Source organism: Channa argus, chromosome 6 (assembly GCF_033026475.1).
Source record: "Channa argus isolate prfri chromosome 6, Channa argus male v1.0, whole genome shotgun sequence".
Lineage (NCBI taxonomy): Eukaryota > Metazoa > Chordata > Actinopteri > Anabantiformes > Channidae > Channa > Channa argus.
In genome coordinates, this window is record NC_090202.1 from 27,040,487 (window position 1) to 27,054,388 (window position 13,902).

Below are 13,902 nucleotides of genomic sequence, written 5' to 3' on the forward strand. Positions count from 1 at the left end.
CCTGAAAAATTTTATAAGTGAGGTACATGTGAAACAAATATCAACGAGATTTGTTCATGTTATCAAATGCATCAAGTTCAATAGTGTTTAAAATCTTTTGTTTTTAATTACTAATTCAATCAAACTGATGTCCAGGGAAGTCTCTTTGTACTTTCATACTGTTGTAGACATGGGTGGATTCTCTACTGGCCTTTGGGTCTCTGTGCGATCTTGTAAGGATTTCTTGTTTGAAAGTCACAGAATTCAGTTAAGGGCACAAAATGATCACAAAAGTAAGATTTAAAAGAAAAACACAAATACAATAAATACACACAAAAGTACCACAAACATTTGCTAAATGATTGCAAAGCCTAAAGTATATGCCTAAATTAAAATTTTAAATTTACAGTACTATTTATTAGTGCTTTAGCTTTAACAAAGGATTTCTTCTTCTTGTGCTAGATAAATTCTTTAAACAAGTATTTGCAATTTTACTTGAGCATTCCGTTTTTGTACTTCTGCCAAATTTGTATACAAGGCTTTATTAAACAGAGACTCGCCTTTACTCGACCTGCCAAAGCTGAAGTTTTTAAGCTGCAATTGAAGGCGCCATTAGTACTGGAAAATCAGAGCTGTCTGTGTGCACCTGAATGCATCTTCTTTTAAGGAGGGCGGAAGAAGTTTTTTGTCTTACAGGAAAACGCTTCATTCCGAAAGTTGTGTTTGTTGTTCACCTGTTGCACATTAAGTGTTGCTTTGAATTTTAGCTCCAGTCCGGGAAAACATCGACAACTCGAGTGTTAGAGCAGCCGACGCTGTTTAAACGAAACCATGTCCCACTAATAACCTTAACATTAGATAAACTACACTTAACGTGAGCGCCGCCGGTAGGTACGTTCATGTTTTTGTCCAGTTTTACCACAGACCATAATAGGCTTCGTCTTTATGAGCTAGTTAGCATCAGTATCTTTTGAATTCCTAGAAAGAGCAGATCTGTGACTTTTAGTGAAGAAGAGAAGGCCAGGTTACCTAAGTGACTGGATGTGAAGACATCCATTTTATGATTTGTCATACCACACGGCTAAAGTTAGCTACATAACACTCTCGACCTAGCCTCCAAATAATGGCTTTTTATTTTAGGGAAAATATTATATTTTGCAGAAATAACTAAATGCAAATGGCTCGTTAGGCTGCTGTGCAACCCTCCATCTCCAGGTAAACAAAGGAGCCTGTTGATGTGGGAACCGGGACAGTCACGAGTTGTTTTCAGCCTTGGTTTGGCCCAATAATCATCATCAGGCCACATGTTGTAGAAATAACAAAAAGCAAACCACGCAATGATTTAGTCACTTAGAAGTGACGAAAAATTGAGGTTACTGTTGATTTACCGTTGGTGAGCTTTCAATAACCCAAAAGATCATCAGTCAGAAAGTTCGTGTAAATCAACTCACGACTCCAAACTACTGTATATTGAGTATTAAAGTTAAGAGTTTTGCGTCTTTTTAATATATCATCTTTATGTATTGTCATTGGCTGCCCACTCAGTATTACCAACAGAGAAATGGGATCAGCAGCTCATGAGATAATTAAAAACACAATAGGTATTAAATCGCTAATATGAAATATGACCAAAAAAACTATGTAAAAAGTCTGAGCAATAATGTAGCAACCGTTATTGTAGGTACTCGACAAGAGTTATTAATCTACATCATAAATATCTAGATATTAATTTGTAAAAAGTTATGCCACCTGTAAAGTTTCCTACCAGTCTGACTGTAAATGGGGAAAAATATAACAAACTTTTAAGCCAGCTGAAAAGTAATATTGTCAGAAATCCATGTATCATGTTTTACCAAGTACTACACTTAGAGTTCTAGGTAATAATGGAGGCTAGATAGAGGCTGAGTTAAACCACAGAACCCATTTGCTGCATGCAAGAAGAACCAGAGTGTCTCTGGGAACCTGTCCTTCAGTCAGATGACACAATAATAACGATTAGAAAATAACGCATTAGGTGAGCCACAGAAAAAGAAAAGAACATCCATGAAATATGGATCTGCTTTGCCTTGAATCTGTGCAGAAAACGGTGAAATATAGAGAATATGGAAGACTTCTGGAGAGATTTGTCAGTGTTCGTTACTCCTCCAACAGGACACCTGACATGTATTCTATACAGAGAATAAGTATCTCAGTCAGAAAAAAGTGATTCTTAATTTTAATCTTCTTATTTATGTGCAGGTGGCTTATTTATGTCCTGTGGGTAAGATGGCCATCGCCCACGTGGCTACCGAATATGTTTTCAGCGATTTTCTGCTGAAGGAACCAAACCACGCTCAGTACCGTAATGTCCGAACTGAGCTGGCTGTGGACAAGATGGTAACCTGTGTGGTAGTGGGTCTGCCCCTCCTCCTCATCTCTCTGGCCTTTGCTCAAGAAGTCTCTGTTGGTGAGTGGGGGTATCAAGCCTGGGGTGGAGTCTTAACGAAATATTCTGTTCTCAAACTAGATCTGGCCTGGTTCTGGTCTACATTAGGCAAATTTTCCAAGGAGCCTAAGAAAAACTGGATTGATTGCAGAAACCTCTCTTTAACCTAAGCTAAAAAGTTCTCCAACATAAGAGAATGAAAAGCTAAACTTCTCATTACATGAAATATAAACCTTTTACATAGTTTATTAGGTACATCAAGCTAAAATTTAGTCAATCTAGAAATTAAACCACATAAATGATAAAATGCTTTTGTCAGTTTTTGTTGAAGTGATTTTAGGGATCTGTTGATTCAACTGTGTAATCACTTTGGAAGCTGTTGATCTTGCTGTTAAATTGTGATGCATTCAATCACAGGTGTTTCTGTTATTATGCCTGTCTTATTTAAATTAATGTAGGGCTACAGTAAATGAAATGTCTCCCTACATTTCAGTTTGAAAAAAAAAACTGAATATTATCGCCTGATCATTCCAAGACATTAATTTTAGCCACTCATACCTAAAAGAAATAAAAACCTTAACCTAACGACAACAGCAGCAGCAGCTTTAGAAGGCTCACAATATTTTTATAATACTCCTGTTGTGGGTTCGAGAGAAGTTGCTCTATTACAGCTTTCCACTGTTGTTCCTGTTGCTTATTTGTTCCCTCATATGTTTGTATGTCTTTGTCGTTTCTCTCAGGTACACAGATCAGCTGTTTTGCACCTACTAACTTCTCCTGGAGACAGGCTGCTTATGTGGACTCGTACTGCTGGGCAGCTGTACATACACAACCCCTTCCTCTGTGGTTGCACAAGGTACACACACACACACACACACACACACACACAGTGTAGTGTTTCCAAGATAGAACTTGGGAAAACTGAACTTCAATTGGAAAGTACCACGAATCAGGGCTGGTGTCCTGCACGATTATGCCCCCCCCTGTATTTGCCACCTCCCATACCAACACACAAGTCCAATATGCCATAAACACAACGCCAATAGTCTACTGAAGCGTTGTTCTAATCATTGTTCTCTGTATTAACATGTGCATGACATAATTTCAAAGCTTTTTGCAACTCGATATACAAATGGTGCACCACAAATGTCTGGATAATAACTTCAGCAAGCTGGTTTTAAGTTCTTTACAGCAGGGTCTTCTATAGCAAATAATAAGTTACCTCTACACAACTGCACCCACCGGTTTGCACACATGCTCACACCTGACAGCCCTCTTTTACACATGCACTAAAATCCTGAATTCTTTATACTTTATCCTGAGGTGGTGTATGTACATGTATGCAACAGTGAGACGCTCCCTGTCAAAAAAAGATTTGAACCATGTGAATGGGCGTGTTGATGAACTTTCTGAAAGGCGGCAGCCGTGACATCTTTCTTGTTATTATAGATGCACGGCTCCACTGTGCTGTGAACAGAAATGCTCTTTTCCACAGTGTACTATTTCTCTCACGTTGTGCCTCATGTATGTGCTGACCTCTCGCTGAAAACAAGCAGAGTTTGTCCCGTGAGATGTTTCTGACTCGGGTGATCTGCTGCTGTGCATTAGACATGTGAAACGCAACTCTGGACATTGTCCAGACTTCAGTGATTCAGATGAAATAAGAGAACCTACCGCATGGCAACCAACAACAGGATTATAGTTGTCAGCTATGTGTTTCAAGCTGTGTATTATTAGGCATTAATTTGCTAATTAAAACTCTACACACATACCATAAGGGAACATATTTAGTGACACACCTAGCAGGACAATAACATACTAAGTGTGTTTTAGTGCTGTAACTGGCTGTGTGAACATAATCTGGGTAGAAACCAAACTGTGTGGGAATATCAGTCTCACAGTAATTTCAAAAAATTCCAAGTAGTTAGTGTTTAACTCAATTTACTTTTTCTACTACATACTTTCTTTTTTCTGTTTCTTATAAGTAATTTGCCTCCTGGTGAATCTTTGTATAACCTCTCTTTGACTTAGGAGTTACAGTCTGGCTCTCACAAAAGGGTAATTGATTTGATACAATTAGCTATTATCCATTAAAAACAAGATATTATTGAGTTAAATTGCTATCATATCCTCGGTTTAGTTTTGTGTTTCACTCACTTGCACACAGAGGTTTGCCCTATGCAACCAGTGACCCAAAGAAAGCCTCCTAAATAACATCTATAACACTTGAATGAATGTAAAAGTTCTGATTAGACCCAGGACACTGCAGTTATACGGCCTGGGCTCCATGAGAACCAATTTTATTGCCAATAATTATCTACCATTTTAATTTGGACCTGTGCTGTCCTACCTTCTATCTCCAGTTCTTTCCCTACATCCTGTTGTTGGTGGCAGTGCTGATGTACACCCCAGCTTTGTTCTGGAGATTTTCTGCTGCACCACTCCTGCAGTCGGACCTCGGCTTCATCATGGAGGAGTTGGACCGTTGTTACAATCGTGCTGTCACTCTGGCCAAACGTATGACCACCTCAGGACAGCGCACCCAGGACAGGTACAGTGGACACATAATATCAGCTATTAAAGGCAATACATATAGATTTACATGGTTATGAAGTAAATTTATCAAAATAAAAAACTAGAATTACTACACTGTGGTTCAATACTTATGTCAACCAGTCACATTGCAGTTGACTGGTTGACATAAGTATCGACAGGTTGCATGTCTGTCCAGACAATTACTCTAATCACTTCATCTATGAGTCCATGTGAATATTTATGTCAGATTCCCGTACATTTACACGTCATGGTACAGTTACTTTTATTTAAGTGGTATTTGAGTAAACTGTGAGTACAATATACCAACATTGCTATTTGGATTATGAACAAAGTAGACATTCTTTTTTTTTTAAACATTGTTAGGGCAGTGCATTAAGTGTTATTTAACAAATGGTCTTTTGCTGTTTACTCGGTTTTAGACCCAAACACTTTTACTTAGACGAGCTCGAACACAAACCTTTTGAAAATCCTTTGTGGTCTATGCACAGCTCACACAGCTTGAAATACTATTAACTATGTAAATACCAGAACAGCATTTGGACCTTCTTCCCACTTTTGTCCAGGATAAACATGTCATCTTTTGGTTTTGGGATAGTTAATGCCCTTATCAATGAAAACATTTTTATTCTTCATGGCACATTTGTTCACTTGTCTTTTTCACAGGGAGTCTTTGGGCAGCGACCCCACCGAGGGGAGTTTTCATTATCCGCTGGTGGAGAAGTTTCTGATGACCAAACGTTGCTCGCGGATGCTGCTGTGTCGCTATTTGCTGTGTCGCTGCCTGACTCTCGTCACGCTTGTGTGTGCCTGCGTCTACCTGGGTTACTACCTCCACCAGGCCTCCATCACAGATGAGTTTGGCTGTATGCTGCGTGTTGGCTTGCTTGCCTCAGACCCTGTTGTCCCTGAGAAGGTGCAGTGTAAACTCATCGCCGTAAGCGTCTTCTCCTTGTTGAGGTACTTGTGCAGTAAAATTGACTTTGGGGCATCTATTGAATGTGGGATTGAACTGTAATACAGTATATCAGGTACTGATTTATTTCCCCTTAAAGTTTGGGGTTTTCTTTGAATCAGTGTATGTAGATTTCTTATTCTGTCAGTCTTGTTGTTCTATAACCTGGTCATTTGTAATGTGGCCCTCTTTGCACATCCAACTAAAGCCTGTTTTACCCTTTCCAGCCTTGTCAACTTGGTCCTGTTCATTGCACTGGTTCCTGTGGTAATCTACGCCAGTCTCCGCCCCCTCTTCTGCCATGGGTATGCTAGATTCCTGCATACTTATCAGTCACTGCCCACAGTGAGCATCCTACCCACCCCTGATGGTCAATGGGATGATCTCTCTCTGTACCTGCTTTTCCTGGAGGAGAACATCAGCGAACTGAAGTCCTACAAATACATGAAGGTCTGTAAGTGGGCATTGTTTGTTTGTGTACTGATGTCCAAAAGTTTGCCCTAATTACACTATAGTGCACTGTATTTATTTTCCAACATTTTGTAAGAGAAATGGATGCTCTATACGGCACCATTACAACATTGCAACTAAAAACTTTCTGTATAAACACAGAATATATTTCTGTAACTTCACTTCTCAGCTACTCTACCTTTGTGTGTAATTCTGACAAACCAAATTAGTGATTAAAACACAATTACATACTATATGTACTCAATTAACATTAGCAACGAAATCAGGATCATATGTCTTTGTTTGTTGTATGTTTTCTGACTAAAGGTGTTAGAGTTATTGAGAAAAAAAGGTGAATCTGGCGTAGAAAACTTTGATGCCATAAGTCTGCTGCAGACTCTCTATCTGGTGAAGATGGACAGTGTGGATGGGAAACTTCCTGGTGCTGCAGGGAAACCAGATCAAGTAAAAACTAATGCAGCAACAGCAACAGCAGCCAGTGCTAGAGCAGCTAAGAACAGCTGCAACCATCCGAACGACAGCAAGAGTGAAACTGAGATGAAAGGTGAGAGACATGACAGGATGTTAATTAGCTTTCAGTATAAATAAATCACACTTTAAATGTAGAAATTTTATTTTTGTAACATGATGGTACATTGTGTTATCTGTATAATCAGAGCAATTTGAGGCTTAAAGACAACATAAGGCAGAATATTTGATTTCTTTTATATTTTCATGCTGTTTTATGCGTATTGTGTGAGATTTAATATTCCGAAACGAATATGCTGGAATTTATTCAATTAATCAATATGAATCCATTCAGTCATAATGCTATCATCTTCGGTGTCTGTGCAAAGTGATGGCTTAAAATGTTTTTTTCATAATACTTCCTAAACGTCATACATTAGAATATGTTGGACTGTGGATAGAAGCATGCTTTAATCCTCTTAGTGAAAGTTAATATTAGCACCATTCAAAGCACTCAACATTGCTTAACAAATGAATAAAGCTGCTTTCTGGAGAGAATGATGAGAAATGACAGAGGTGATGATAACCTTTACCTACACAATCTGTTTTCTGAGCATGCAGTACAAACAGCAATGACAGCACAACATAAAACAATAATTCGGTTTACTCTGTGCTTCACCTTGAGGGTTCAGTGATAATTTGGTTTGTGGAAGTAAATAGGAAGTAGCAGTTGTAACCCCAAAGCAAACAAGAGATATAGTGTTAGTGAACTTTAGGGTGACTGGTAGATGACTTTTATCAGCACAGGACAGAACCAGGTTGCCTCTTAACCCCCAGTTCCTGTTGTTATGTAAAGCTATGCAAACTACTGTTGCCTCCTCCTACATATTTCACCAGGATCGATTAATGCTATGAAATCCTACAAACAAAACAAAGCCTGTACACAAACACCGACATAATGAGTAAACACGAGGCTTAATAATTTCTGTATTTTCAGTTCTCACTCCCTTGCTGACACCATCTGAGCATGCAGCCCACAGCAAAGCCAGTAAGGAAGGGACTGTCCGGCAGCAAGCCATGTAATCAGCTGTTGCATCATAACGGAGATGTGGACAAAAGTCTTTCTGTAGGGGAAATAACTTCACTACTGACCTATGGTGTGTGGAAATCTCGTGACCTTCTGGACCCAGTGGACGGATAAATCTTCATGGGAGACGGCAGCAGCATCAGGGGGTATCATCAGAGCTCTACCTCATCCTATGAAATTTCATCAGAATGGAATTTAAGCTACTTTTAATCATTTTAATTGAATGACATCCCTGTTATGGAGTGGATTGAGAAGCAGAATTCTTTGGCCTGGGACAGCCTGAAATAAAAAGGCGGTGAACATTAGGTAAGAGGAGAGACTGGAGCGTAGAGAAAAATAATCATGTTGGTACTTATTTAAGGAATCACTGGTAACATTTTACTATAAGTTCCATAAGCAGTATATAAACATTTATTAAATGTAGATATATGTAAGACATTAACATTGATCAAGCTTCAACATGTTTGTAAATCAATGATAATGTGATATAAACCCTTTATTAAATACTTATATACTGCTTAGTAATGCTAAAAAGGACGATTTACTCAATCTGTTGTATCATATTTACAAGTTTTGAGACGTGTTTTAAACTTTATTTCAATTTATTAAGTTGTTATTAAAAAAAACATTTGTTTTTATAAGAATGTGACAATTTATCTTGAGCAGTAACATGACTGATAAACATAGACTTGTGGTTTGAGGGTAGGTGACCTGATTGATTCTAAGTTGTATCCTGGTCATTGACGATCACTGATACCATATGAACACATAATGGTTATGCATGTACACTCATACCACGCGACAGCAACTCACAGCCTTAACCCATCACCCGTCTATCATCATGTCATAGTTATGTTATATGATGGCTTGAGACTGCCGTCTAATTAAGACAATAATGGATCGTTCTCATCTTATCACAGATGTTTCTGAACCATTAATGTTTGTCATAAACACAAGGCCAATTGTTGTTATATATTAAAAAAGGTTTCCCATAAAAATGAAATAAGTTGGCTACTCATGATAATGAGAAAGAACTGGATGCTGCTGTATGTGAAAACTATTTAGTGTAATGTGTAAAAATCATCTCATAAAAATAGAGTCTGTACTGACGTTAGTTTGTGTCTTAAAGGTGAAAACGCTACAGACAAAGATCCAACTGTTCTGCTCCGTGACTCAATGCATCAGACTGATGGTACCTATAGCAGGCCTGCTGTGACTTTTGTTTTTTTAACTAAGACATTTCTTATAATCTTAAGAGTGTCAAAGTGTGACATTATTGACATTTATTAATCTGTCGGGAGGGATTTATCCAGTGGATTTATATACTCAAACCCCACGATTTTCTTTACTTTTTTCTGTGACTATTTAAAGTAAAAGCAGTACAGTGAGTATACAGTAGGTGTTGCCGTCAAACACCTTGTTTGCTGCCTTAACCAGTGGGATATTAAGTAAAAGGTGGTGGTTTAATTCTGCAAAGGGTACGTTTCGCTTGTTGAAAGAAAACATTGGCTGGATGTAAAAATCTTGAGTCTTTTACCAGCTTTTTATGTGTCCAAGCCATCGAGTGCCATGGAAATGAACCAGTGAGACCGTTTTAACTTTAAATTAAAGTTCATGGGAAATTGTCAACATTGTAGTTATGAGGACATTATTTGTTGTGTCACTGCGAAGAAAGTACAGTACTCGTCAATACCGTTTAGAAATCATGTCATGGGGGGGAAAAACGCTCAATAGGGGTTTTCTCATTAACTGACACGAAGCAGCTAAAGCATGAACCTGTGGTCACAGAGGCCACATCACAGGTTTAGGTTTTAGCTTTCTGGTCTATTTTTTAGAAGGTTGGTTAAGTTATCCGCATTATAAAGATAACGGGGTTTTCTCAATTGTTTGGCAAAATTGATGGTTTATCCATTTTCAGATATTATCATAATTTCATTGTTTTTTTTTTCTTTCTCTAAAATGCTTAATGTCTCAGCCTGGATTTAAACCTCAGGGATTAAAACCTCTCACTACACCACCAATGATTGTCAGTGTTTACTTCAGACCTCTTGAATTTTGAGCGTTTTCCACTTTTCGTTTTTGTGTACTGCACTAAGTGGAACTATTGAACATATTGTCATGAAATGGCTGTGGTATCCTCTTTGATATACATGTGTTTTATGATGTTTTCTGCTGTGTGTGTGTGTGTGTGATGGCCAGGTCCCATTTGTGTTCGGTAGGGTGTTTTATTAATGTAAAAACTTGGAAAGACTCTTATGCATGTTGTTGTTGGTGATATATGGCAAACTTTTTTTTTTGATTGTTTGAAACTGTTGTCATGTTTGGTTAAGGCTGTTAACGACACTTTTAGAATTGTCTGCACTCTTTAAAATAAACAAATATTGTCTGATTGTTAAATGTAGGGTAAAGGATTTCAATTTTATTCAGAAGCAGGACAAAGCAGAAATCATGTTTGATGACATTTGACATCTGCACTGTTCAAAAACAATGCTGCTAACAATCCTTGATCAACAGAAAGGCAGATGTGTGTTTATGCATTAAAGCAAGACCAAGTATTTTATCAACATACATGTACTTCATTAGATTTTGGTTAAAACAAACAATGTCTACAGAGAATTGTTGCACTTCATGGTTCGATTTTTCTAACAAACTGAGACATTTTACCATTTCACGGAAAATATCAGCTCATTTTAAATTTGATGGCAGCAACTCTAGTCAAAAAAAGTTGGAACAGGGGCAACAAAAGGCTGGAAAAAATAACTGCTGCAAATACAAAACAAATTGGAGGAGCAGTTGACAACTAATTAGGTTAATTGGCAACAGCTCAGTAACATGACTGGGAATAAATGGAGCATTTCAGAGAGGCAGAGCCTCTTGAATGTAAACATGGCCAGAAGTTCACCAATCTATCACAAACTGTGTCAAAACATTGTGGAACACTTTCAGAAAAATGTTCCTCAGCGTAACATTGCGAAGACTTTGAAGATCCCACCATCTACCGTGTATAATATCATCAAAAGATTTAGAGAATCAGAAGGATTCTCTGTGTGCGTGAGACAAGAACAAAGGTCAAAAACTCGATGCTTAAAGCTGTATCATGCAAAGAAGAAGCCAAATGTGAACACAATTCAGAAACACCGCCGTGTTCTCTGGCCCAAAACTCATTTAAAATGATCTGAGGCAAAATTGCAAATTCTTCTGTGGTCAGATCAATCAAAATTTGAAATTCTTTTTGGAAACCATGAAAGCTGTGTCCTGGGGACTAAAAAGGAGAGGGACCATCCAGCTTATCAATCCTGTCTCTAAACGGGGAGGGGGTGGAAGTAGTTTTGGAGTACAAACACCTGGGTGTCCACTCGGGCAATAAACTGGACTGGTCAGTTAATGCAGCATCAATATACAGGAAAACATAGAGCCGGCTGTATTTTCTAAGGAGTCTAAGGTCCTTCAACGTCTGCAGCACCCTGCTGCGGATGTTTTATGAGTCCGTGGTAGCCAGCTCCATCTTCTATGCTGTGGTCTGCTGGGGCAGAAATAAGAAGGTGGCCGACAGTAACAGACTGGATAAACCAATAAGCAGGGTTGGTTCTGTATTGTGGGGTGACCTGGATGTTGTGGCTTAGAGGAGAATGTTGTCCAAACTCCTCTCAGTCCTGGACAATCCCTCCCACCCAGTCCACTGTGTGCTGGCTGCACAGAGGAGAACTTTCAGCCACAGCCTGATCACAGTCAAGTGCTCCACAGAACCACACAGGAGATTCTTTCTCCCAGTGGCCATTAAACTGTTCAACTCATCCGCCTTCTGTAAAAACGAGGGGGACTAAATGGTCAAAATGGACAAATAGTATTGTTTTTATTTCATTTATAAATTTTATTTGTTTATTTTTATTCCTCTAGTTGGGTTTTTTCTTACTTATTAATCAGTAGGTTGTACTAGTACTTAATACTATTTTGGTTCCGTGGAACTTTTTTCTTTTTCCACGTGGAGAGCAGCAGTAACAAGGCAACACAATTTCCCTATGAGATAAATAAAGATTGTTTGAATCTTTAATCTTGAATCATGCTATCAGCGGACAGTTCAAAAGCCTGCATCTCTGGTGGTATGGGGGTGCATTAGTGCCTATGGGCAGCTTACACATCTGGAAAGACGCCATCAATGCTGAAAAGTACATAGAGGTTTTAGAGCAACATATGCTCCCATCCAGACAACATCTCTTTCAGGGAAGGACTTGCATATTTCAGCAGCACAATGCTAAACCACATTCTGCATGAATCACAACAGCATGGCTTCACAGGAGAAGAGTCCTGGTACTGAACTGGCCTGTCTGCAGTCCAGACCTTTGACCAATAGAAAACATTTGGTGCATCATAAAACAAACAAAAACAAAAAACAAAGGGCCAGGACTGTTGCGCAGCTAGACCCCTGCATAAGACAAGAACAGGACAGCATTCCTCTCCTAAACTCCAGCAACAGGTCTCACTCACAGACAGTTGTTAAAAGAAGAGGGGATGCTACGCAATGGTAAACCCTGTTCCAACTTTTTAAAAATGCGTTGCTGCCATCGAATTCAAAATGAGCCAATATTTTCCATGAAATGGTAAAATGTGTCAGTTTCAACATCTGACATGTTGTTTTGTGTTCTATTCTGAATAAAATACGGGTTGATGGGATTTGCAAATCACTGCATTCTGTTTTTATTTGTTTTACATCATGTTACATCTTCTCAACTTTTTTGGAATTGGAGTTTGTAGATATGGATAAATAAATAACCAGAGAACCCACAAATCGTCATTATAGGTCACTGAGGGGAAAATGCTCTTTCAAACGCACAACAAAGCGCGCAGAGTGAAGGGATCTGCATAGTTACATTTAGAGATGCGCGTCACCGTAAATAAGAAAGTGCAGTAAATGACGTCCCTGTTTACCTGCAGCGTGAACTACTTCCGTTATCCACTGGAGGCGGTGTGGAGCTCATCATCGTAACACAACCAAGCACAGATCACGAGCATTAAAACCCGGTTTTTACCTTCATGTAAACGTGCTTTTGCTCTCAGGACGTGTTTGGGTGAGTTAATGTACAGATGTACGCGTTCCAGCGCCGTGTCACGAGCACGTTATGCCGCCAGTGGCCTTTTTTTGCAGATGGCGGTTGAGTGTTGGCGTCGGGCTTTAGCGCTTCAGGTGCGCTGACAGGGGTTCACCTTAAAGGTAGAAACGGGCTTAAAAACGCTTGTGCAAAGTCACAGAACTTTACTTAAAGTTTATCGACCGTATGGACAAATCCACATGTAACGTTAACGTGTTTTGGCCTAGTTTCATTTCAATTAGCGAGGTCAATTAAGTGGCTCCGTGCAAGGTTTTACGTGGTTGTGACTGGCAAATTAATGATTTAACTAATTAATAAACTCCATACAACGGTAAACATGAATTAACTTCAAATAACCTAAACTTAAAATGTATTTAATAATTTTTGCTAACAAGTTTTAACTGGTGTTAACTGCCAGTCGTCCAGCAGAGGGCGGTGTAGCTCTTAATCATCTTAAGACAAATGGAAAGGAGTTAGAAAATACTATGATTTGGTTGTGTGATATATTTTTAATTTTAATATCACATTATTCCATGTTTGGCTGTTTTCAAATCGTCAAAAGGTCAACAATTTGAAGCATCTAGTGCAGAATCAACACCACTAAATTATGTTGTGGGCCGTTCACTGGAACTTGGACTTTAGCATTAAACTCTCATTTCCACCAGAGTGGCTGATTAAAAACAGCATTTACCTTCTTACAGAGGACACTGTACGCGTCTCTTACATGTTGTGTTTCTGTGAGATCTCGACATGGATCCTCTGGTCAACTTTTTTCTAACACGGCTGTAAATTACATCAGAGTTTCTGATAATTTGTAATGTCATCGGATAGAAGCGTTAGCGACGGCACTTCACTAACCCTTTTTTAAATACACCTTTACATTTCATATATTTGGATG

General features: G+C 38.8%; 1 protein-coding gene across 2 annotated transcripts; it reads left to right on the forward strand.

Annotated features, from left to right (window-relative positions):
- Positions 1 to 650: 650 nt before the first annotated feature.
- Positions 651 to 9,248, forward strand: LOC137129160 (pannexin-1-like). 2 transcript variants are annotated; one of them, XM_067508082.1, is made up of 8 exons: positions 651 to 870; positions 2,218 to 2,425; positions 3,145 to 3,260; positions 4,768 to 4,955; positions 5,624 to 5,917; positions 6,140 to 6,362; positions 6,690 to 6,927; positions 7,828 to 9,248. In XM_067508082.1, exons 2-8 carry the CDS (start codon positions 2,245 to 2,247, stop codon positions 7,911 to 7,913), a joined length of 1,326 nt encoding a protein of 441 aa, XP_067364183.1. In that variant the 5' UTR covers positions 651 to 870; positions 2,218 to 2,244; the 3' UTR covers positions 7,914 to 9,248. The 2 variants fall into 2 exon arrangements, with proteins under 2 accessions (XP_067364183.1, XP_067364184.1); XM_067508083.1 differs by having other exon boundaries at positions 651 to 866.
- Positions 9,249 to 13,902: the final 4,654 nt, after the last annotated feature.